Here is a 27,219-nt window from a genome sequence, read left to right on the forward strand (position 1 = left end):
TTCTGCCTTAAAAGTAGAAGCTAGAATGTTTTCCTACCTTGGCAGCACCTGAAGTTGAAGGAAACTGGAAGTACTCTGCAGATACAGCCGGGATCCCCACTGTCCTGGCCAGAAAAGATGGAAATTCCCATGGAAAACAGAACTAGCCTATATTCCCCTTCAAAGAGCTGGTGAAACTCTTCTTAACAGTGAGATCTGAAAAGGAAGAGGTTCCACTCCCCATTGCTGGGTCACGTTTCAAGTCTTTTTGCAGCAATTACTCAGCTTGGCATGTGTTTCTTTCCTGAAGTCCAATAAGAATTGCACGTGGATTCCCGCTAGATCTACCAGGCCTGACACCAATGCAAAAACAGAAATAATGCAAATAACTGTGCTTGCTCTGTACTGCCTACAGCACACGTAGGTGTTTCACTATTTCCCAGTTCCTTCTTAGAGATGCTACCAGGAACTCCTGATTATCCACACGTTGCCTGAGGCAGTGTTTAGAGGGTTCTTTTTTGGCTGGCTGCAAGTTACCAAATATTTCTGCAGTCTTTTAGTACAACTTCTACTGCTTTTAGGCCATTCTTGAAATGAAAGTGATATCTGCTGCAGAAGAATAAAAAAAAAGCTCACCAGCAGACCTGTCTGAGTTCCAGTTACAGAAGAGCATAAATCACAGCCAGCCTCTAGCAGCACTCCCATTTTGTAACTGACATTTAGTTGCCCAGTGTACGATTACAGCAGAGCAACAGCGCTGTGCAGGAGCTGCTGGCAGATAAATATAGCTTTTCAAGACTGCTCGCCGCCCTTTCAGATGAGGTCACATATATTTAAGGGCTATTTTAAACTCAGGCACTCCTGAAGCATTCAGTGACCAGGGTCATCATTTCTTATATGGACACTTGGAGAAAAACATAACTGCCTGAATACTTTTAGTACCTCGAGCCTTCTTACTTCAGCTACGTTGCAAATAATTAGTCGCAGTTAACAGTTAGGAGCACAAATATTAATCCCTTATTGCATGTGAAAAGGCAGATTTTATTTCATATAAAAGAGTATTTTAAAAGTATTTTAGTACAAGGTATTATCAAATGACCAAAAAAAATTAAAACCCTTTGTCAGGAGATAAATAATCCCGCTCCTTTTTATCTCTCACATAAAAATCATGTGTTGAATTACACATGAAGCAGTGTTGAATTAGGAATCAATGTGATCAATTTAACAGATCTTTTTCCTCAGTGAAGCAGTTCCAGTATGGACTGTAGTATGGAACTATGTTAACTATTACAGCAAATAAGGGCATTTTTGGGGAAACAGCCCTTGTGAAACACAATTCTATCATAACTGTCAGCTGTATCACCAAACAGAACTCATTCTCAGCATCTCAGCACTTGCACAATGCTGTATTTCATTAGACAGCATGTGAACATTCTGCCCTGTCAAACAATTCTACAGACTTGCAGTTATTCCATCCCTATGCTATCACTGTTTGTGTTTCTTAAGAGCTATTAGCAGACATGGGATACCAGAAATAAGTACTTATACGATTCATTGGCTTTAACAAATAAAACTGAGAAGCATACCAGCTTTAGAGGACACACCTACAAGATGTGTTGCAGAAGCTGTGATTAAACATTGCCAAGAAGCAGCACTGACTACAACATTCAGCGTAAGAGGGAATGCACACAATTATACAGCCATTCTTCCTGCTCGTTCAGTGGCAGCACGTGCTGAGAAACCTGTACACAAGAGAGAAAACATTGGTGAAATGGATGTTTATTGAAGGATTGTATGTATATAGCCTAGAATGCTATGCAAGCAACAAGAAATATTTCAGTACGTGTACAACAAACACTGAATGAAAAACAATCAGCATCTATTATGACAGCAAAGAATTCACAAGGGTCACTGAGTCTCAGTTTATACCGAGCAAAGCAGAAATTAAAATGAATAAAACACTACAGGAGGAGACTACAATTATCTGAATTGCCAGTAGCAATATTAACTGGGCCACCCTGCCAGTGCCACTGGGCTCTGTCTGTTTCATAGAACCATAGAATGGCCTGGGTTGAAAGGAACCACGATGCTCATCTAGTTCTCTTACACAAACCTGGCTCGGTCTGTTTCTCAGGACAATCTATAGATCTGATTAAAATTTAAGTAATAATAATAATTAAAAAACAGAAATAGAGTATTAAAAACATGACAAAGTGATACATGTATAGACAACTGAAAGAGGCACCAGCATCCAAAATCTGGGAGCACACGTATGACAAACTAAACGCAATATAATTTTACATCAATCTGCACTGCAGAACATGGTTATATCAGGCATGTGTTCAGCTTTGGAATGGCAGTAAAATGATATCTGATCTGTACTGGTGATGAAGACAGACCTCTTCACTATCCACATGCTTGTTATCATGATAAAAGACTTGCAAAAGGAAACAGTACAGTTGTCAAATGATTTTTGCTTTTCACTTAGATTTTAGATAGCTAAACAATAAATTCTTACCATCATAGATTTTGGTGCCACTTCCACAGCAAAAACAGCAAGGCCTCTACTACTTAGGCAGTTCTTACTCTGCTCATTGTTGACATGAACAATCACTTTGTTATCAGACTGCAAGTAAAAAAAACATGAAAGAGCCCATTAGTCTTAGTGGTAAAGCAGCTGCTCTTTCTGTAAGAACTACACCTTCCTCCTATTTCCTCAGCTATGCTATTAAGTTAGATTCTGAAGTTAAATGCCCCGTGTCAGGAGCACTTTTCATGTTTTGTTTTCTTTCAGATATGACCAGAGTTCCTCACTTGGGCTGCCACAAGTCACAGATACAGCACACACAGCAGTTTGTAAAGGACACTCATCAAGATGTGCCTTGTCACAGTCTTCTTCTGCTCACGGTTTCTTCCAAGCATTCCCTTGAGAAAAGCAGCTCATCTTCATAGAGATTTTTTAAAACATCGGGCAGAATTCATTTAAGTACAATCACTCAACAGACCTCTTACTAAAGGTGTGCAGATGCTTCCAAGGATCCAATACGTAAAACTGAGAGTTGAGGTACTGGAAAGTTCTTTGACTACAGATTTACCTCAAGCAATATTCAGACTCAGGACCTAAGGGTGTACTATTATACTCTGCCATCCACTCAACAGAGAGCCCAGGAAATTTGGTTCTTAGACAATGCTGTCCAACAATCCCTCTGTATTGAGAAATGGAACAGAAACACAGCTTTCTGATTTAAGCAATCAGCCTCATGCCACACAAGAAGCTCCTAACAGCTCTTTTTGCCAGTCCTTTCAGCCTATCTTTGGTGCACACAGTAGGAAGGATCTGTGAGCCACAGAGTGTAAATATGGTCATTCTTGGCTGCAGAAATGTAAAGACGATCCAGTGCTAATCTCATTATTATTGTGATCACCCATGTCACTTCGGGCACTTCGGTGAAATCCTCTCTTCTACTTGGCCTCTCCTACATCCTCTCTTCTACTTGGCCATGAGAATGATCTCTACAGGAAGATACTTAAAGCAACAGGAAGAAGGTAAGAGAAATTCACCGAGCAGAGAGGGCATCCTAGACCAAGCCTGCACTTTGGATGACAGGAAATGCTTCATCAACGATTGCTTTTGTCACACAAATGAGGAGGCAACAGACTCGTTTCTACTTATTCTCTGAGAAGGCTGAGGCTCTGCCTGTGAGGTCTTTTCATCTTTGCAGCTCGCATCCTGACTGGGGATGGTTATGAGACAACCACCTTTCTCTACCCACTGATGAAACGCATGTGCAAAACAAAACCAGAATCCCTCAAGAACTAGCATAATTTAATTACAGAAATAACAAAGAATTATTTCCTTTGAAATCATCAACACAGTAACTGAAGATACAACCAGACTGCTTGCACCGTGGGAAGCTTAAAAGAAGGCATAAAATTGCCCTTTCATTACTTCTTTCCAGACATTTACAGTGCAAAGTTTCCAGCCAACAAATTCTCGAATGAGATTTTCAGGGAAGTGTAACTGCTCAATGCAGAGCAAAGCTACATATGAAACCCAAATGGTACAAATGGCAATGGTCAGTGATTTTCACCAGCCAGTTGCCTCAGCACAGGTCTTGTCTCCTTCTCTGACATACCCCTAAACATATAAATAACTCCAGTATACCCACCTAAAGGGCGAAGTGCATTTCTAAACCTGTGGCTCCAAAGAACCTCTGCATTCAGTCCTAATATTAGTCCACCAATCCATCCCCTTTTGCATGTTTGCCCATTTAAAAATACACTCTTGTTATGAGCTTTTAAGACTTCAAGCATCTTAAGTTTAGCATCTTACTGCACAGTATTTATGTTCCTGTTATAAATGAAAGAGAATTACCAGAATATTCATGGAGATCTATGCAAAAAGGTTAAAAATCTGCATCTCACCAACAAGTTTTACCTGGATTTATGTTTGTTCACGCCGATTAGTAGCAAAGTAGGCCAGTAAGACTGGCAAGTTAACAGAAAATGTAATTCCCAAAACTGAAGCATGCAAGGAAAAGAAAAGTAATAACAGACATTAAAACAAAGTACCTTACAGAAGTATCCTGTCATACCTTATTTTCAATGACAGAAGTGATTCGCATGCCAGTCCTACAGGTATAGACAATTATGTTTTCACAGCCATCCATTACTTTGGCATCTCCATTATTAACAACAGACTTGCAGATAGCCCTGTTGAGTTGCCAGCTGCCTGCCTCTAGATATATGGCTTTAATTCTGGGTTTGCATTTTTCTGCATAGATGTCAATGACAAAGGGGCATGCCTGCAGTGGAAAAGAAGAGTTTTAGCATCAATTTATCCTTGTTTTTTTTCCTTCAGATTTTCATCCATAGCTCCTAGGGATTTTCATGTATGCTCTAAAGTAAAATTATCCAAATGAAAGTACGTCACTAGGTATTAAAAATTCAAAACCTGAGAGCTGTGGTGATCTTATGAACAGAGTGAAAGGCCAGGACAAAAGAGTGTTCTTCATGCCAGTTCCAATACACTGGATAGGCAGTTTGGTGCTTTCCTCTCCAACGTAACAAATCCTTTCTTGGATAGCAAAACATACAGGAATGAGCATGAAGTACTAATTTATTTCACTTGCTGTTTACTTTTTCTTACACTAAGTAACAGCACCTTGATGTCTTCCAAAAGGCTATGGGAATCCACTAGGATTCTTCAGCTCTGCCTTGAACTCGATAGGCTCAACGCTCCTGAAATATCACACTCTAAATCACTGAAAAACCAGGAAGAGGTTAAATTGCAGACACCAGTTAGTACATATACCCTGTTAGATCAAGAACTAAATTATTCAGAAAGCTACATTTTCCTTTGGAAAGCAAGAACTACAGACATAAAGCCATAGCTGATATAAGACACAGCGTACCCAAAGAAACTTCGAACGTGATAAAACCTCCCCAAAAATCTTCTTTCTTAGAGGATAGCTCCCTCTGATGGGATAAATGCAGAAAGACACTTTTGTAGTTGCTATGTTAGGCCTGCTTGTAGGAAAACGAGAAAGTGCTGCTCCTCAAGAAATTATTCACCACAATCTCAGGATTTTCAGTGAGAGCCAACCAAAATTTCTCTGCCATAGTGGATTTTTTGGGTCTGCATTTATGTTTCATACACATTTTTATATGGGGACTGTGTAATCTTATGGTCCTAAGCTATTTTAACTAAAGCTAAATAAATAATAGACTAAACAAACAAACAAAAACAAAACAGGGAAAAAACAACAATTATGAAATTATGTACACATTTTATGTCTTCAACGTTTTTTTCTTTTTTTTCCCTCTTCATTCAAAATACCTTTTTTTTTCCTTTAGTAAGAACTATTAATGCTAATGCTGATATGGGTTTTAAAAGAATCTGTAAGCACATAATTAAACCAGAGAAATAACACCTGGCCCTTTAAGCAAACAGTGTGCCACCCAAAAGCTCTTTCACTCCAATTTTATATGGAACCCATTCAGACACTGTTGTGTAAGGCACCATTCAGCCACATCTGCAGATTATTAGCTCTGAGTCACATCTGGGGTGGGGTTGAAGTTATCTTACCCTAGCTGATATAACACACTCTAATGTTTCAGAAATCCATTCCTATCATCCCATTCTCTAGCTGACATTTGTGTTAGTTTTTGAGTTACTGTAAGAAGTAATCACTTGTTTGCATTACAGTAACTTTTATATTATGACTGATGGCTTCTGCTGCAGCTTGGGTCAGGAAGGTGACTAAGTTCTGAGTTTTGTATGCTTGCTGGCAGGTCACAGTTTACTACCACTGTCTTCTTATCACTGCTTACCAGCAAGGTGTGTGAATTTTTTCAAAGGATATAACCCAAGATTCCCACTGCTCCTATCCCACAAAATGCTGCTTTGTCTAAGGCAAAAGATAAATCCTGTCTTGCAACCGTGGCATTTATTCTAAGAAGCAGAATGCCACAGTGACTGAAAATTATCAGGTAAACCCTGCATCAGCAGCGTTTGGGTTGGAACACTGATCCACCAAAGTCAGTTTGTGATGGACAGAAACAGCACTGCAATTAAACACGTGCAGCAAGTTGTACATAAAGCAATTACTTTGCTGTACAGCTATCATACCTCTGTCATTTCTAATGCTTTGTTGTAGCCCAGTGACAATAAAGTGACCCAAAGGTCACTAGGATCCCCTTCACGGTCATTGGCTTCCATGAGATTCAGATCCATAAATCCTTGTCTTGTTAGTTCATTCTTCTTCATATCAAAATTCTCTGAAAAGAAATGCAAGGTAACACTACAACAACGTCTGTTCTCTCTGCAAACGCCCTTTGTCCTTCCAAAGCCAACCTTGTACTTAATGAGATTTACAGGACTGAGCCATCTTGCAGCCTCAGGCTCTCTAAGCATGCTTTGGGAATGAACGCCCTTGACTTCATGCCAGCCTTCTGCAGGGCTGCACTGTGGATTTTAGATAATGCCAAGAAACTCTGCACCCTTTGTACAGCCCAGAAGAGGATGAGATTCCCAAAGAGAAAGAATTCATATTGATTTTTTTGTCTTTTGTTAGCAGTATCTGTGGCAGTTGAGATTTGCAGAATAGGGTATATTAGGAACGGGAAATGAAAGTCTGATGGGGCCAGCATCCTTAGTGCTTGAGGTCCTTGATATAGGAGTGATTTACTTAGTTCTTAAAAAGCAATAAAACGCCAGTAATCCTAGCACCCTTCTTTTGATGGAATATGGTAGATTGACCAATCTAATGTCAGCAAACACATAATTGAAATGTCCTTGTGTCAGCGATTCTTAAAAATGGTTTTCTCATCTTCATAACAATGCTAAATCTTTACTATATATTATTAAAAAGGGATTACCAGTTTAATAAATCTATCTAAGGGTACAGATGCTATAATAAGCGGCTGTAACTTTGGTGTCAAGATTTATAATATTCGTCCGAACCCTTCAGCTGATTAACGACCAGGTAATACATTCACCATATTCTCTTCTTCCCTCTTTTAAACACATCACACACACTCCCCCTATTCGCACTGAGACCAGTTCACAGACACAGAACACTGACAAAGTCATAAAGCGAGGAATAACATGGAAAGGGACGAAAGAGACATTGATTTATAGGGAAGTATTTTTATGTGATCTTTCCATAATTTAGGAAAAAACTCCAATATATCTGAGTGATTTGGGGAGAAACAGTTGGCAGGACTTGCCAGGTCTGAAGTATTTTTTGGCCTGAATTAATCAATGTGTCATAGCCTGCAAAGGAGTTATATCTAACAGATGGCATGGGCTGATATTTAATGGCATACCATACTGGCATTTCAGACACAGGTTGCAGAACTATTTTTTGTACAGAAACTTCTAGTTTACACACTACACCCTCTAAATTTCCAGTTTGTCCATTAGTTTCAGTTAAACTGCCAATGCTTTGAAACCACTGATTTAATGCACTGTGTTACTACAGCAGCACACAGCCACTGGTGGTTACATTTTTCTACCCTTAGGAGCTAAATATGTGCAGGGTTAAAGCAATGCCACAGAATTTCTTTTTTCCTCATAATTGATGTCCGTGGCCCAATATTGCTCCTGCAAGCTGCAGGATGTCCACTAACATTGATGGTATGAATCTGCAGACAGAAAGTAAAGTACAGCTGAAAGAAAATTAACTATCAGCTTCCTCATCTGACTTATAGGACCTCAAAGTCTCACAGCTCTCATCTAGCACAATATGGACAGACTGACACACCATATATGAACCTTTAAAAGACAGATGTCTAATGAAAAAACTGCTTACACTCGAAGAAAACATACAGTTGCAACAGCTGTTTTCTAGTATCTACTTTTCTAAGCAAGCATAATAAGCTCTAGATGCCCTTGCTTTAAAGCATCTCATACACGCTGATTAAATGCCCCTCTCAACACCTTATGAGCTATGAAAGCAGTATCAGCTTAAGTTGCAGAAAAGAGATTAAATCAATGAATATCTGTTATAGCCCAATTCACTATCTGATCTGTGCTTAGAAAACCTGTATTTTTGGCAGCTGTAACAGTTTTAATCTACAGAACTTTGCAACTAGCAATAGGAAGAATTTTCTTAACAGAAGGACAGTGGCACACAAACCAGAAGAAAGCAAAATGAGGGACAGGAGAGTGAAAAAGTAAAACATGATACTAATACACACGTGTGTTCTTGGAATAGGCTACAAAATACGCAGCCCTCCTTAACTATATACACAGTAGGGTGCTACAGACCACAGTTCACAAGTAGATTTATAGTCCTAAGTAGTTGTATTTTGCACAGCAACAGACTTACCCTTACATATAGCCCACACTTCCTCATCACATGTCTCACCACTAGTTCTCAGCTCAAAGAAATTGTATTCCTCCAAACTCAGAAGGCCATTTCCATCCAAATCAATTGTTTCAAATATATCCAATAAAGCTGCTCTAAAAGATGAAAAAAAGCAGAACCGTCTCCAAACATTTTCATCTTCTCTGCTGTTTCAGTAATTACAAACACTGTTGGTATATAGTAAAGAATGTACTTGAGAATATTCTATGCAGCTGTATTTTAGCAATTAGAAAGCTAGATGTTATTTGGAGTGTGTATTTTTGTATTGGTTACCACACCTATCTGGGACAAGGACTCACCGGAACTCTTTGGTAAGAGCCAGTTCACCATCTTCATCTCTGTACACCAGTTTTGCTTCTCCAGTAATTGGTGTTTTTACCTTCTTCAGCCTACAGCCTGTTGTGAATGGGAGTAGCCAGTACACTCCTGATGGAAGCTCCCCTTTCCATCCAAACATCTACTCTTAAAGGAAGACAGACAAACCTGTAGGTTACTTGTCAAATGATACCTTCCTTCATTAGTAGTAATAATCATACATAATTGATTAATTACTTGAGAACACTGGTAATGCTAGTCTCTTTCCTTAAAACAAATGCAAACCTGGAAGAAGCCATGTGATGCCTTTGTGAAGGCCCCAAAACCACTCCTAACTGCACTGCGCTACAAGTTAAAAAAATTATTCAGGACCAGAGATAAGGGGAGAACAACTGGAAGCCTCTAATAGCAGATCCATCATCTTTCAGATTTTCAGCTCTCTTCAAATCTTAAGCTTTAATACACAAGCAGCCAAAATTATGCTAAAAAGCCCACCCGGTTTTGCATTCCCCTCCTGTTTTACCAGGTTTGTTCAAACTAGCAACAAAAACTTCCTGTGTAAAAATTCACAGGTAGCAGGTTTTAAGAAGCAAGCTGATTTCCCTGTTGCTTGGAAGGGGAGAGTCACTGCACCCTGCTATCCCTCTTCCCTTCTTTCTGCTACAGTGCAAGAATATTCTGTGAACTGTGAAGTTTAAGATCATGCATGTGTCAAGAAGAAAGAAAATGAAAGGAAATTGTAACAAATGTTATAATTCTGAACTGGGGGTTTGAGCATGCAGAAATGCAACTTAGTTTCCACAGAGTATCTGTACAGCGAGCCAGCAATCTGGGCATGCCTGCCAACCTGCTACTTGAGAATAGGGCCCTCTCAGGAACTTCATTAACTTTCCAAACACGTGGCTTGCAATTCAGCCCATCCAAAGGTCAGAACGAAGGCGGTATTACATCACCTTGCATAAATTCTGCCCGTTTGGGAAGGCAACATGCACAGAATGCTTCTCTCCTCTAGTCTGATTAGGCACAGCTCTGAATTCCTTCCAAACACACTGAAGCTCACCCGTGTAGCAAAAACAGGTACATTAAAGATACAAAAAACAATCTAGGAATTTAACAGAAATATCTAACCTCTCTGTTTTGCTGGTCAGTAAAGCAGACAAGCTGCAGATTGTCTGTGGTTTCATTTTCCTTCAGAACATACAACACCGTATCCACTGACAACCAGTGACAAGATTTTCCTAAAAAGATTAAAAAAAATCCTCAAATTCTTAACAATTTCACAAAATTGTTTGTTCTTTGAATCCCAAGGTAAACAATTCCGTTGCATTTATAGCATTGGTCTCTGTTAAGGTAAGATTAAAAAAAAGAAAAGAAACCATTATATGCTATCAACATTTTCTTCCTATTTAGACAAATCAGAAAAACTGCTACTAGTAATGTAATTGTCTTACAGATAATGGTTGCTATTAATCATTCAGATATTAAACACTTTGATAGTGAAGGAAGCTATCTGCATTGTTTTCTACAGTAGTAGAACGTTATTTCTCATTAGTTTTCTTTATACAAATATGTGTGCAATTAAGGGCAATATCAAGCTTACAATCTCTTTTGACATTCCATAAAACATTGTTAAACTCTTCTTAACTGGAAACTTATGTTACATGCAAAAGCTAGAGATATCAAAGGATGTGTAACTCTGAAAGATGAGTAAATTTTAAGATTTGAACAGCAAGATCCCCACACGTGGCATCACTGGTCAGGATGACTGCAGTGAAGGTCTTAAATATATTCAGTGGATGCTACTAGAATCAGTTTGATTTCTTGTAGCTGCTCAGTCCTCGAGAGCAGTCAATCAATGGGCAATTTAGTGTTCTTGAAGTTAAATAGGCTACACCAAAAGAACACATGCAATGGAGGGACTCAGTTGTCTGCAGTTAGGAGTTAAGGATACCAAGGAGCAAACAAGTTTGTAGGAAATTTGAAGATATTCTGAATCTCCTAAAAAGGTAACTGTCGTGCTAAAAGAGAAATACTTCCCTTACATAACAGCATTATGCCTTCCTCTTCACAACTAAACACCAAGATATTTCTACACATGGGACAATAATGTGCAAAAGAAAAATTTGTGCATAAACTGTTACTCTTTGAGTCGCAAGGAACGCCTGAATAATCTTGCAGCAGAATAATTCAATGGCACAATTTAAGAAGCTGACATGTGGCAAAAAGAAAGCAAAAGCTATAAGCAGAACACTAAGACACCATCAAATCATTTAGCTTCAGATCCCTTTTATTTACCATTGAAAGTCTGTTGGTCAGGTTCCCATTTCAGCCAGGTTGGAACTGGAGAATTACTAATTTCAGTTAATTATTTGCAGTGAAGCTTATTGCCAATTTCAATTACCAACCCATCTTGAAAAAGCTTAGTTAGAACTAAGTATGTAAATACACTGTGTGTGGAGTCTAGGAATGTAAGACATTGGCCAACTACAAAAAGAAAGACAACACACTTTGATGTTATTTTACTGCCCACACAGAGAGAACAAAATAACTAAGGAGAAAAAATGATGTGACAAGTAATTTGTATTTTTAATAGGACTTTGCCAACAGAGAAAAATATTGCAGTACTATGATGTTTGCAAAATATCACCAAATACTGCAGGAGAGAAGAGGCAGATGCATCAGTGAGGAAAATAAATATATTCTTTAGAAAGGAAAAATTCTCTGAAGAGATACAAATATTTTTACCTTCTATTTGACGAAGGCGTAAAGGCTTGATAGTTATGCACACTGCAGACCTCTGAGGTAAATGCAGCCTGTACTTATGAGCAACGATTTCACCATCCTCCTCCAGGTAGAAGCATCCTTTGGATTGAGCACATTGCCATTCCTGGAAACCGAGTAAACATTGAATGTTGCCTCAATAAAAGATTAAGCCAGAAGCTCATTCTGTAAAATACATTAATTTGATGATTTAAAGAATGCTGCATAAAAGATACCCCAAGGTGTAGCATCAATCTTCTCTTTTCTTTTTTAATGAATTCCCTCAGTCTCTTTCAGCTCCTGCAGACAAGCCAGTAACACGGCTTTACTTGTGAAAAAGCTCCACAAATGTACAGATCACCCCAATTCTCAAATGGTTAAAATGAAATGTTAATTCTCTTGAAGAACCAAACCGAATTCATGGAAGACTCTCAGCTGTGTGATTGACCACTGAGATGCTGGAATTTTGCTCCATTACTTCTATAAGGACAATCAAGCAAAAAACCCTAATGGATTAGCTGAACAACGAGTTCTTTGCTCAAATGACAAGCACAGGTAGTAGTAAAATCAAGTGTTTCTTCTTGTCTTCTGCCAAAGCCATTGGAAAGACACAAACAGAAGACAGCAGTGTTTGAGAAGAGCTTCCTGTAAGAAGCCATGATTTTACTGAGATGTTGAAACTGCTACACGATTCAAAGCTATTTTTTTTTCCCCAATAGCAGACCCCAATTTTCAATTTCTAATACCATTTAGCTAAAGAGAAATAAAGCCATTGTAGCCATGTTGTATGCCATAAGGAAAGGAGGACATTCTCAATTTCACTCCCTTAGTCTTGATTAAATCCATTATTTCTAGTTACTTTCCTAGCAATAGAAGATTAAGTTTCTGAGCATAGCCTAGCAGAAGGAATCTTTCAGTGTAATCTCAACAGACAGCTCTATACAAGTGGCTGTAACTATGCAGAATATTCAGTGCAAGACGTAAACTAGCATTGATTTCAGAAATGAACTGATGAAAGCAGAGGTCTGCACGCAACATCCTGTAAACAGACTGACTCCTTGCTTCACTGAAGGCCAAACAGCCTTCATCAGAATCCCAGGTTTCGTTTCACACCTCTTAAAGAGTCAGTTCTCATCACAATCCCCTCATGCTCATTTGATGACACTTTACAGTCAGTGATCAGAAGGCGTCAGACAAGAACTGGACTTTCCTAGTGAACTGTACCCAGGTTGCTAACACAGTTAGGAATGCACGCAGCTCTGATCCTACATTTAAATTTTCTGTTCACAACCCTAAATTCTGTAGGAATAGAAATTTCTCAGGGACTCATCAATTTAAGAACCCTTATTCCTGTCCAAATGAACATGCAACAAATTGAGATCTTTCCTTATAACTTGACACAATTGAGGTAACTTGTTCGTTTCCATAGTCTCTAAGCTTTGTACCTTATAAAATGCTTAGAAAAAAACCCAATCCAAGCAACTCAAAGTCAAAAAGCCAAGTGTACAATACAGTGTTCAAGCAGCCATCCAAATGTGCTCTAGCTGTTCAGAAAGATACTCTAACAGTTTTCATATACAAAAATTCTTCTTGCACTTCTTATTTCCCCTTCCTCACTGTGGCAGCAGTCTTCAATATCATCAGCTCACAGTCCCAAGCAAGCAGCTTTGCCCTGTTTATCTTCCATATTCCTGGCTGTTATTGCAGATGGATGACTACTTTTTTTTGCAGTTCTGCATTTGGACAGACATTGTTACAAGAGAACACTAGCCAAAGCAGCAGGGAAAATACCTCAAGAAGTGCCACTCAGATTAAGATGGGAGAAACGGGAAGCAAAAGCTTGACAGTGCTTTAGGAATACTGAACTGTTATTCCTGCAGTGAGCAGAAGGTGGTGCTACATTCTCTATCCTTGTCAGACCACAAACAGGAATGGAAACTAACGCAGCTAAAAGGTGATCTTCTGTTTTGATTTTAATATGCAGCTTCAGTGCAAAACAGGGGATGTAAATATAAAAGCACAGGGTTATCAAATAGTAGCTAAAACAGGGAGAAATGCTTGTGCTGGAAACATTAGGGAGTTCCACTGCTGTCACTGCTGGTCACTGTCCAAATAATGTATAAATAATTGCCATTACAATGTAAGTCATTATTGAAACTGTCCGTGCACCGATGCACAACTGCAACTAAAAAGCAATGTTTGCAAAAGGAGTTTTTCCTCCAATTAAAGAATTAAAGAACACAAGACTGCTTTGTCTTGTGCAAAACCTGATGAATAAGCACAAAAATTCTTGCTAGTTCAATGGCACCAAGCTGCTTTGGGATACGAGAGGGGCAGAAATTTCACAAGGATGGTCAAACACTGGAACAGGAATCCTAGGGAGATGGCTGATGCTCCACACCTGTCAGCATTCAAGAGGCATTTAAGTGATAACCTTTAACTTTTGGTCAGCCCAGAAGATGCTGGACTGGATGGTCTTTGAAGGTCCCCTTCCAACAGAACTACTGTACTCTGCTGTTCTTCCAAGATCAAGGCTTTCCTCAGGCATTTCCTTTGCTGTGCACTGTGCATACATGTCTTCCATTGACTTCAGCAGAGTGAACGAGAAGTTGAGACTTTTCAGCAGGCACAACACTGCTACCAACAGCTGAGAGATTCTGGAACAGAACATTGCTTTATCTATTTTGTTGACTTTTGAAAACTTCATTAATACTGACAAGAATATTTTGCAGAAATGTGCAATCTCCATCAGCTGTGTATCAGTTATATGGCAGCCAGCTACACAAGAAGCCCAACAGGTCGGTTGGTTTGACTTCCACTTTATCCTTCTGTCAAAAAAGTGAAATCTGCTTCATCCAACCTCATGATGGCACTAATTTCTTATTGCCCAACAAGACAGGTTAACTGCAGACAAAATATATATATGTCTAATAATTTCTTAAGCACACAGCAGCAAAACACGGGTGCTAAGAAGAAGGCAAGCCAAGTGCCACGCAAAGTGGATACAATCTGCCTGAAAGGATGCTACACCTCCAGTCTCTTTTGTTTCCCCATTTATACATTTTTACCCTTTATACAGTACATCTTCAATGCATCTTAGCAGTTTCCAGTTAATGCTTTATATTTCTAGAGCCACCGTTATCTGATATGCAGAATAAACGTCTTTTCTGCACTTCAGATAAATGTGCTGAATTTTTGAGCACCTGATTCCAATCCACAGCTCAGTGACTCACTATGTCCACGTTCATTGACTTTGACAGAGCTTGTATTGGGTCTTTAATAGTTAGGGCTAACAAATTTAGTAGCACAATCTACACTTGCTCATGTTTACTGATAGCTGTAATTCTCACATGATGCTTATTGCTAGTATTCAATATCTGCAGCTCTTCTTTTTTTTCAGTCAGCTCTTACCAGCTCATACAAAGAAAGAAGGATCCAAACTGGGAAAACACACAATGGTTTCGTGCACTACATATCACGTTTGAACAAGGTGAAATTGCAGGTTAAATTGCATGGAGGTCCAGATACCAAAACAAGACTGCAAAAAATTCCTTAGAGACAATGTTTTTAAATTTTAATATAGAACAAATGTCACTGTAGAGCAGTGTCAAAGATATAAAGGACTTCAGAGTTCAATAACAAATACAGAGTTGTTATTTGAAACAAAAATGTAACTCATGAGAACAATCAGTTCAGTTTTCTAGCAGCAGTTATACTATGTGGCCATAACCATTTTTTTCCTTTTATACAGAGGTCTCGAGGTGCACATTTTTAATGTATCCTAGCAGTTTCCAGTTAATGTTTTATATTTCTACAGCTATTATTTTCTGTTGAAAGAAAACTAGTAAAGGTTCAGTCTAGAAAGGGAAAACAAAGGAAAAAGATCAATATTAACACTCTACAAATATTGACTTAGCAAAGTGACTTTGTTGTCTTTCTCCCACAGGAATTTATATTGAATGAGTGATTGATTTAAAAGAAAATACTGATAGAACATATTAATCTAACTGAAAATCAATATTTTCACTCTACAGTATATATTTACAAATTAATGCCCAACAAACAGAATATGCTCAGAGATCTGTTATTTATTTCCAATTACCTTTCAAATAAAGCTTTATGATACACAATCTTTCAGACTACTTAAGCATTTAAAGTCCTCAGCAACCTAATAAATTATGCAATTTTAAATTTCTCAAAAAGTCATTAAACGTTTTCTCCAGCAGTGGCTTCATTTATAAAAAAACACACTTTGTTCTATTAAACCTTCACACCTGAAAAATTATTTTCAATAACTTGATGTCAGCAAAACCAACAGTACATGAAACTGTTAATAATAATATCAGGAAACCTTCTGATAGTTTATAGCTGCCCCTGACAAACTGTTAATAAAACATAAGCTAAAAATCAGAGAAAAACACTTTCTTGTTTAAAATGCAATACCATATCTGTCTAGAGGAAAACAGCATAATTTCAGCTTACATGATACCTTCATCGTGTTGGGCTCAATTAGGTTTGTGCTTCTGTTGCTGCTGGCACACACGCTGATGGTGGAAGAGCTGGATGCTCTGCAGCTTTGAGCTGGTCTTGAAGGAGTTCTGCTCTCGCCTATGAACGCAGATATTCAGATACAATGACATTATTTATCCTACTTCTAGTGATACTTCTCGTAAAACCTTTACGGATGCACAAAGATTAACAGTGGAAAACAAGATCCTCTATCTGATAAGCTGGCTTAAAATAATTTAACACAATCAGTCACTGGCCAAACATCTTTACTTTCCTGACTCTGCATCCCAGGTGAACAGGCATACAGATGGCAGAACCTTGGACTCTAAATCTGCCTGAAGGAGAAGAAATGGTTACCATGGGATTCAACTTCCCTTGGAATCACAGTAAATCTGCCCTAAGTGGAGAAGTTGAACCTGCTTCTAATCCACAGCTGCCCAAGAAAATTACTCACAGGCCTTTACTTCCTGATTCCTTACCTGAGAGCTACTGCAGTTGATGCTTTAGCTACACACATTCACCCCTCATGGTTCTTTTGTTAGCTTTGCTCTTCTTCAGCATTTCTTAGAACTGAAGTAATTTAAACAGCACACATTTCACACATAAATAAATATTTCATATATGGTACTTCTGGAATCCATTAGCTATCAGACTTCCTCCTGTTTGGGAAAGTTTTTGCAACTTCAAGCACAACCAATATGAGTGAGGCCACACTGAAAAGTGGCCTCAACAACTGAAACACCCTGCTTATTGACAGCTGCTTAAGGTTTCATCTCTGATGTGGGAAGGAAATAATTAATTCGCTGTTGCAATATCACAGCATTCCTTTTCTGTCTTCTCTCTGGACTGTGAGAATCATGTGAGAGTCAACCAAATTCACCTTTAAGAATTTGCCAGCTTCAGATAATAGATTCAGCCCCAGTCCATTTAAACACGGGTCAGATATTCTACTGATACACTGAGGCAGTTGTCACAGCGGGAATGAATAAATGCAGCCTTGCTTATTTGTGAAAAATTAAACTGTGCTCAATTGCTTATTAAGTCTGTGATCTCTAAAAAAAACCAACGCTCCCAATATGAAAAATGAATACCTTTGGTTGGTGCTGGTTTGTGGTCAGTTTTCCTGGAGATTTTCAGTGATGGTTTTGATGCTGGCACTGTGAGCCCTGCAGGGGAAGCTTCAGCTTCACTTCCAAACTGCCGATGCCTCAATCGATCATCAGCCTCCAGTTTCTCTAGAGCAGTCCTGCAGCACTGCTCACTAGTTGCCACATATAAGTCACAAAACTTGAGACAAGGGAAAGTAATGATGATTGTATGATTCTGTGATAATGCCGTAAGCAAAAACATCCTTTCTCACAGTTTTAAAAATTAGAAGTGTAACATTAGTAACCGAAGCAGAGATGCAAAGCATTCTTTCTCATTATATTTACTCACAATACTCATTTTAATTTCTTTAAATCAGAGTGACTACTCAAAAAAGACAGCAAAACAGAGCTGCGATTCAACAAGGAGGTGGAAATACGGAAAGAAAATATTCCAGCCCAAGAACTTTTCAGCCCAGGAGATGATCTATTTTTCTTTTGACATTATTTTTAGGTAGGATTTTAATAGGGAGCTGCTTTTCCTCTGTGAAATTATATTTATGTGCAAATCTTTGTGGGCTGTTAATTCAGTTCAAAGCTTAGCCACTGCTCAGTCGTCAGAATAATTGATAAGATGCTGCATCTTCAAAACAAGGTGCTCCATATACAAAATAATGTCCCCCACATAAAGAATTATGAAATGACAGACAGCAGCTCTCACAGGTTAGCTGTTTGCTGTCAATTGCCATCTTTATCCTGCCATTCCTTTCACTCTCATCCTCACACGTGTTGTAGGCTTCATGCTTACTGTTAGGCTGTGCCTACAACGTCAGGTTCACTTGCAGCAGATAACAGCAAGGGCAGAATACTGTGAGATAAAATGAGGGAAACAGAAAGACGTAGCAGAATACATACCATGTTTCAGGATGTGGGCAGCTGGTGGGCTGTGGTGAGGTCACCAGTGGACCAACACACAGAAGCAGTGTATGCTGCCTTTAGCAATACCATTACTGCCATAATCGAGAACATGTTTGCCTTACCTTCTTGTAATCCAGTTTGCCATTGCAGTTAAAATCAGGTGATTTAGTAACTGCGTTCACTTCATCCAAAGTCATTTTTTCACCTTCCTGCAATGAAAAGCCAACTTAATTTTAGTTCCTAATCAAGAATACTGACCACCTACATCACATGTTTACTAAAACGCAAAGAAAGATTATTTTAACACCCTTAAATTGTTTGACTCACCAAAGTAGAGATCAACATTATAAAAAATATGTCCCTGTAACATTACTAAACACTGAACAGATGAACTGCATCAGTTTATACAATTTTGTGCTGCCTCCTGGAAAGCCCCTGTGAATGACACTTCAATTAATCATGGATCTTCCATACACTGCCCAATTCCTGTTGCCAGTCATTCTCACTTATAATACAGCATGCTAACAAACAAGTTCTAGCTTCTTAATAGCCTTTTTCACTCATAAGCTACCCTCCTACACTTACAGTAGATGAGTCCATATCTGCAGTTTAATTCACTAGAAGGCTTATTTCACATATGAATTTGCCTTGCACCTGTTTATATTTGGAATCAGTGTGAATTCAAAGCAGTTTCTCTCCTTTTGGAACCACGTTTGAAGCTGCATCACTATTTCGAGTGGCCCACTTGCCACAGGGGCATGAGTTGTATCTGTCAGGAAGAAAGCAAGCCTTCCTCAAGGTTCTCCTGCAATTTCCTCTACACAGATGGATGGGGCTGTTACCACGACACAGCAACACGCAGCTCCCGTCCAGAAATCTACTTCAGGTCACTTTTTAGCTATAGATGCGTGGTGTCAATCAGGACCAAAATCTAATGTGAACTTCACTGCTGGTAAGCACGTGATGCGGACATATGGTCCTGGTACCACATTGCTCCAAATCAAATCCTGATCCTCCCCATTTTGAGCAGCTCCAGTTGCTTCTGCAGGCATGTCCAGTGAGTTCTTCAGCCTGTACAAAGCAATGCACTGCCTTAATGTCACATTTCAGGATGTATAGATATTTATGGCACAGTTACAGGAGAACTCAACATCTGTCACTTCTGTTTTCTACCACATAAAGAATCTTTTCTTGCCACTGCAACTACGTTTTTCTGTTCGTGTTGAATGTTCTGCCACCACGATGGAAGTTAACAAATAATTATTGTTAATTGGGTCAAGCACAACAAATATATTGTATGAATTATTTCTTCCTTCTTTTCCAATTTACTCTTCTCCACATCTTCTGGAACTTGCATTATACTCACTTCTCACAACAACAACAAAATAAAAACAACCACCATGAATCAGTTATTAACTGTTTTGATCAGGAATACATGCTTACACGTTCAGAATGCTTGCACTAATTCCCAAAATCTCTACTAAAGGCTAAGAATGGATGATTAAGTTCCTACTGACACTTACTGTTGTCAGAAGTTGATAAAGTTCATCGTGTAAAATATAACCAGTGTTATCTGTGTCTATTTTCCCAAATGCTTCAAGCAATTCAGTTTTTGCAGATGGTGTTTCTTCTTTTAAAATAGTACAAAAATCATCAAAATTCAGCGTGGTTGTTTGTGAAGTCCAGTATTTATTAACTGTCTTCTGAGATGGGTTTCTTCCAGCCTGTTGAAGAACTGAACAATAAAACATTAAGCCCATATTCCAGCTGCCAGTAAAGGAGTTGTCTCAAAACGTCCTTTAACCACTTCCCATGTTCTGATTTTTTTTTACCATATATTTTCAAGACTCATCAATTCAAAGGAAAACCAGCTGTACAAGACAGTTTTGTTTATAGTCTCAATCCTGCATTCTGCTGATAGAGGCTGACTGTGACCTTCCCCAGCCTGGAATTCTGTGCTTCCTACCAGACAGGTCGGAGCAGCCTGAGGGGCAGATAGGGGATGATGAAAGGAGCAGTTTCTGTTTCTAGGCCTGCATTCTTCTGCACTCACAAACCATGATCCAGCACAGAGCTGACAGGTGCCACACTGCTGAGAAGAAGCCAGAGTGCAATATTCTTACAACTGAAAAAAAATACAAAGTTTTGTTGTTTGTTTTGGGGTTTTTTTGGCTAAAAGCTTTGACCCGCAGCTTTCACTTACTGCTTACTCATTGCTACTGTTCTCTTAAGGTCAGTGGGATGATTTCCTTAAATAAAATCAGCAGAGTCAAAACCTTAGTGAAGTAAAATACCCACAACTTCAAAGACAGCCTCCTTAAGTGAAAGGTGTACAACTGTCTGTATCCTCTGCTTTAATATCAAGAACTTATTATCTTGTGAAAGCTTGCAGAGTGAAAGCTGTTTCTTCTGAGTCACTCACTTTGCCAAGAATGAAGTTCTTGTGTAGATTTATCTTAAACAATCTTTTAACTCACATCCATACATTTGAACTTATCAATTCATATTATGCAATGTGAATTTTAAATGGAAAGTGAAAATGACACTGCTCCTACATTTGGTATACTTCAAAATGCATTAGCTGGAGCTAGCCTGCCTCCCAAAAGCCCTTCCTGAAAACAGCCTTTTATCAGTTCCCAGTGTGGAGCAGGTTTGACGTTGGACTACAATCAAACACAGCCTACCTGAAACTGGAGATACGCTTTTGAATCTTCCCATATAATAAAGTGTTTTAGGAAAACATAAAAGAGCCGACATTTATCAAGGCTGGCACTTAGACTTTTAGCCAGCTGCCTGATGACCAAGTCTGCACCAGCTGAGAACAGTTCAGCAGCGCCCCTGCAATGAGGTGGAGGCATTGCTACAATGTTCAGTAGGCAACAGTGTCACCGTAAAAACAAACAAAACCAGACACCTTTGTTGTTAATGTCAGACTGAAAGCCAAGGACTAAATAAAGGTTTCTGCCCTGACCTCTCCAAGCAGTCAGGAGAACATAGCAAAGCTTACATCTTTACCCAGGCTAAAGTTGGGCACGCAGCTATTGTTGGATTTCAGTGCAAGGTCAGACAAGGAAAGGCGGTTACTCACTCTGTGTTTGGTTCTGTGGTAGCAGAGCTCCCTGGAAGATCAGTGCAGTGCAGAATTAACTCATATTTAACTGAGTATCCTTCAAACATATGGCAACACTACATTCTATACAACCTGAGATGGCAGTGCTTGCTATTCACTACACCTCTCGAGTTTCATAGAATCACCAAGGTTGGAAAAGACCTAAAAATCATCCAGCTTGTATTTATTCATCCTTCTTTACAGAGCCATTCTGCTAAACACACCAATTAATCCTGCAGTATGCAATATTGCATCACACATAATACAGTATGCAAAGTAACATTTTGCAGGGCCAATCTCTATGTGAACATTGCAGTTCAGATTATTATTCAAACATCATGCAGCCACAGCTGCTTCAAATGGAGCGCGCTCACCTGATAAGTGCCAGAATTTGTTTAAATTCTGCAACACAGGACTACAGTAACTCTCAGTACTCTCACATTATAAAAGAAGCAAGTTCTTACATCTCTGAGGAGTGGGAGCCTGATCTACTGTTTGCCCTTCCTGAGCTGACCTTGAAACCAAAATGCCCAAACACCTGGTAAGCACACAGCAGCAGGGTATGGATCGAGATGAAAGCCAAACCACATATAAAAGAGATGACACTTGTTCACACTGCTCCTATTTTAAAACCCAGACCATCCAAAACTATCATTAGGGTGTTATAAAAGTACTTTATTACAGCCCAGAAAGCCCAGATAATGCTAAGTCATATGCAGAAAGAACGTGTTTGCTAATGCACACAGAATTTCGTGTATCAACATAAGGAAAGAAGCTACCAGAAATGAAAAAAAAAAATAAAAATCAGTGCATCAGAGACACACACTGAGCTTTTGTGCTGATGGCTTTAGAGGCAGATACCTACTGCATTTTAGCCATGGACAATGCAGCAATCAGTGACAAATGCTTCCTCATGTGTGCAGGAAAAAAGAAAAGCGGTCACTAGACTTCTGCCTAAGTAAATGATTTGATAATACAGCATGGATTTTTACTCACAGAATCACTCAGGTTGGAAAAGACCACAAAGGTCAGCCAGTCCAACCATCAACCCATCACCACCATGCCAGCTGTTTACAGAGACCACAACTCTGCTGCTCAGTTCTGGACGTGGTGCAGTCTGGAGTCAAAGTCTGCTGGGTGCTGAGCACCTGGTGAGGGAATCGAGGGCACTGCGCCACCATCCTTAAGCCTTTTTGTCCTTTAGTTGTTTGCTGGGGTTTTTTTCATTACAAACAATTGTACACCAACACAAACACCACAACACACAAACTGCTTGCTACCATGATAATCTATTAGGAGAGCTTCAGAGAACAACCTGTAATATCAACAGTCCCAAGTGTATTATGAGCTGTATCTTGAAACCCCTAAGGTCAAAATAAAAACCATGGCTTTTAAAATTACACATTTGGGTTCTTTTCATCTAACTGAAGGTTTATGTTCTCATACTTTCTTTGTCAGCAATGTGAGCTGGAAGTATTTCTTCCAAATGAAGCCAGCCGTGATTTTCACATAACCACAAAACTCCAGGTACAAAATAGAGAACCCAGGAAGTGTGTTTCAGCCCTAACATAATCCCATGCTACTGCAGACAACCACAAATAGTCCTTCTCATGACATAACAAAAGAAAAACAAGAAGAAAAATAGTAAGATACAGCCCACAGCAATACAAATCCAACAGATGGCACAGCTGATACGATATTTGCTTGAGAAATTTTATATGAGGAAGCAAAACCTACTTCACAACTGAAACATATTACTACTTATCCCTTATCTTACTCTGTCATTAAGATGATGTCCAATACACAGCTGTCATTTCTCAGGTCAGGTTACATAATTATGCTTAATGATTCCATGCAAGGAACAAAGAAATGCCATAGATTTTCGAAACAAATTTGGTAGTTTCCACAGCTTCCATTATCTATCTACTCTCACCTTTATTCAGCACAACTGAAACGTTCAGATTTCTTTTCCCCCTGTGGTAATGCTGACAGCAATACCACTTGTACACAGACACTACATATACAGTCTATAGAAACTGTTTAATTAAGTAACAGTTTCAATAAGAGTAAGAATCCTTAGAAAACACCAGTGGCTGAAATAGACCATTTATAAATTTGGTACCAGAAAGGTGGCATTTTCACATATTACTCAGATAAAGTAGATTAGAATCGATGAGGCTATCAGTAAAGGTGGTAATACTGACAAAACTTCTCACATGAATCTGCCAACCTCTGTGCCAATTAATGCCAGTTATCATGGTGATTTTCTGTGATTAGAGTGGCAATTGTCAACTAGAAATGAACTGTACCAACTCACTGAGTCATCTGTCAGGGATAGGAAAGAAGGTATTGCAGAAATGTCACAAACAAAGAGCAGTTCCTCTTCCCCATCTCCTGCAAGCAACAGTGCTTCCATCAGATTTGGTGGTGTTGAACAGCTCACTTACGAACCCTTGTAAGCTGTCAGCTGGTATTGACTTTTGCTCATTCATACTGGTGATTTAGAGATGAAAAGCTCTGTAACCACTACCAGTTCCATGAGCCATCCAGCAACAAAGATTAAGGATTTAAAGAAAATGAAAAGCATTGAGGAATGGTAGTTTCTGTATACTTTGAAAAAATCACAGTGATATATTTTACAACGGGTAAATAATGGATATCTCCAAAGATAGAGCAACCAGAGCTTGAAACGTGAACCCTAGCTAAAACTACTGCAAACTCCTTACAGGAGGTACTGATGTTGTGCACTGGGATACGCTCACTACTGAATTACTAGCTGCTATTAGTAAACTGCCCACTGCAACCATCACACACACCAGTTAGAGGGGGAAAAAAATAAAATCAAATCATTACCCAAAGTGAGTTGTTCTTTCGATTTAATATTTTCTAAACTGCTTTTGAAAACAGTCAGGTAAGCTGCTCGACACTTCTTGTAAAAGATGGCTTCTTCTGCATGCTGAGACTGCTTTGCTTGAGAGCCTTCCGAGTCTGTGCCTTTCTGATCGGCGAGGGCTGCGTTACTCCCAGGGCTGCTGGCCATTCTGTGAACAACGCAATCACAGTTACAGCTTGGCACTCCTTTGCCTGTTTAATAACTCCTCTCTGTCCTCTGAAACACCAACCATCACAATTTATCCTAGAGCCTCAGACTGCACACTGCCCAGCATCTAACCCAGGGATAAGAGTATTAATCTACCTTCGCAGGAAAGTATCACAAGGTCTGCAAAACAAAAACAGCTTGAACTACTGAGCTACTTGTTATTCACCATTTGTTCTCTCTTGATAGTGAAAGGTTTAGTTTTATTGTGTTGTATTTTCATTGCAGACATTTGACATGACAACTACATGGTCACGTTATTTGAAAGCATAATACAAGTTCTTGAGTTAGCAATGGTTTGCATCACAGATGCTGTGTTTAGAAATTAATCAGTAGGATTTGCTCTTACTCCTTACTACTAAAATTTCCACTCTTGCCATGTTAGCTAATAACAAAAATGGTGGGAGAATTTGCACAGAACTGCACTTGCTGGCTCTGATGACTTCACCACCATTCCTAGGTCCAGCATGATTTGCCACAGAAGTAAAATGAATGAACATATCACATCCCGTCCCTATGACTGTTTTGCTCACAGTGCCACCCTCACTGCTGCTACTGGTCACCAGAAGTACCAAAAAGTGTCTTTTGGGGAAAAAAAATCCACTGTTTGTGGGAGCCAGAGAGTAATTTAAAAAGCTTCTTCACAACAACAAATTATCAAAGAGAATGGATGCAGCACTTCAGAGCTTTGCAGCTGCAGGATCACAACTGACTCATGTGACATGGGAGTCCCTGCAACACTTGTTGGTGTGAAGAGCCCTGTAAAAGGCCTCTTTGTCCCTTAGGGAAAACAACATGTAACCATGATTATGTTGAACTGTATACTTCTTGGAATTCCCTCTGTCACTCAACCAATTTCCATCACATGAGCTAGCTGAAAAACCATCTTGCTTCATACACCTCCAGCAGAGACAATGTATAACATCATAATGACTTTACAAGGGTGGATGGTGATAGGACAAGGGGGAATGGTTTAAACTGAGACAGGGGAGGTTTAGGTTAGATATTGGGAGGAAGTTTTTCGCCCAGAGAGGGGTGAGGCACTGGAACAGGTTGCCCAAGGAGGCTGTGGGTGCCCCATTCCTGCAGGCATTCAAGGCCAGGCTGGATGTGGCTTTTCAACCACCCCATTCTATGATTCTGTTAAAGTACTAAGTTTTGCACATGCTTAATTTCAGACTTACCTAAATATCATTGCCATAAATAAGTCTTAAAAGCAGAATGAAATGTCTTTAACTTCATATGCTTGAAATTTTGACCAACTTTTCTACTGGCCATTCTTCTAACTGCAAAACCAGGAAAAAAAACCTAACCCTTATGGGGTGACACCAGAGAAAAAGTACGAAATCAACAACTGTATCACCTTTTTTTAAAACACTGAATGCTATGTGGTGTTTATCACAGCATGGCCTCGGTTGCAAAGGAGCACAACGCTCATCAGTTCCAACCCCTGCTGTGTGCAGGTCACCAACCAGCAGCCCAGGCTGCCCAGAGCCACATCCAGCCTGGCCTTGGATGCCTGCAGGGATGGGGCATCCACAGCCTCCTTGGGCAGCCTGTGCCTGTGCCTCACCCCCCTCTGGGTGAAAAACTTCCTCCAATATCTAACCTAAACCTCCCCTGTTTCACTTGAAAACCATTCTCCTTTGTCCTATCAAATTTTTTAAGAACTAATATAACTATAGTTCACTATATATATAGTTCACTATATATTTGCTAATATAACTGCAAAAGAATTTTTTAAAAAATCACTAATTGTATTTTTTATGAATTAAAGCACTTCCAAGCCGTAAGTACTGTTGTTTGCTCACAGGCAGCCAGCAAACTCCAACAGCAGCTTTCTGCTCCTGCCTGAGGTGATGAAGGCTTTCAGAAGGCCGTCACAGAGGGACTCTCCATCACGGTGCACTGTTGCTCTAACAGCCTCTCAGATTATTTTACCCAGCGTTGATTTCAGAAAATATCTTCCAGCAGAACAAATTGAACACCTCAAGTCCAGCAACAACAGCATCGCAGGGTCCCCTTCAGGACTCATTAGATTCTTATGCCAGGGGCCTAAATCACTCACAGCATTGAGTTATACGGCTCTTTTACTCTTGAGAAAGAAAGATAATAATCGCTTATCATGGATGAAGTGCCCTATCTGTAACACACAGCCCGCCCGCCTGACACTTCAATACGACATCGGCATCCGAAGGACCCCATCGGGAACGGCGATACAGCCTGCTTCCTACAGACGCTGTCAGTGTCGTTAAGCACCAGCGTTACACGCACACACAACGGGAAGAGGTGAAAGCCGAGGAGGAGCTCAGCGAACAGCCAACGCCGCTGAGGGGCAGCGGGGCTCCGCGCTCCCCGGCCGCGCTCGGGCCTTCCCGCCCGCCTCCCCCCGCTCCTTCAGCCATTATCGACAACCCGCCCTCACAGAGAAAACTTTCAACCCCCGATCTCCCACAGGACGGAACCAACCTGCTCGGCCGAACCTCCCCGCGGCGGCGAGGCAGGGCGGGCAGAGCAGCCCCGGCCCCTCCCTTCACACAGAGCCCGAACACCCGGGCCCGAGGGACGCGGCTC

General features: G+C 39.8%; 1 protein-coding gene across 1 annotated transcript; it reads right to left on the minus strand.

Moving 5' to 3' along the window:
• Positions 1-996: 996 nt before the first annotated feature.
• EFCAB7 (EF-hand calcium binding domain 7) lies at positions 997-27,192 on the minus strand. Its single transcript, XM_052666880.1, has 14 exons — positions 27,115-27,192; positions 24,402-24,589; positions 19,963-20,174; positions 18,562-18,648; positions 17,528-17,723; positions 16,417-16,535; positions 11,913-12,054; positions 10,296-10,405; positions 9,152-9,309; positions 8,814-8,947; positions 6,611-6,759; positions 4,575-4,784; positions 2,498-2,605; positions 997-1,721 (listed from the first exon to the last, which is right to left on the minus strand). Exons 2-14 carry the CDS (start codon positions 24,586-24,588, stop codon positions 1,647-1,649), a joined length of 1,887 nt encoding a protein of 628 aa, XP_052522840.1. The 5' UTR covers position 24,589; positions 27,115-27,192; the 3' UTR covers positions 997-1,646.
• Between the last annotated feature and the right edge of the window lie 27 nt (positions 27,193-27,219).

Source organism: Tympanuchus pallidicinctus, unplaced genomic scaffold, assembly GCF_026119805.1.
Source record: "Tympanuchus pallidicinctus isolate F22 unplaced genomic scaffold, pur_lepc_1.0 scaffold7, whole genome shotgun sequence".
In the NCBI taxonomy this organism is placed as follows: Eukaryota; Metazoa; Chordata; class Aves; order Galliformes; family Phasianidae; genus Tympanuchus; species Tympanuchus pallidicinctus.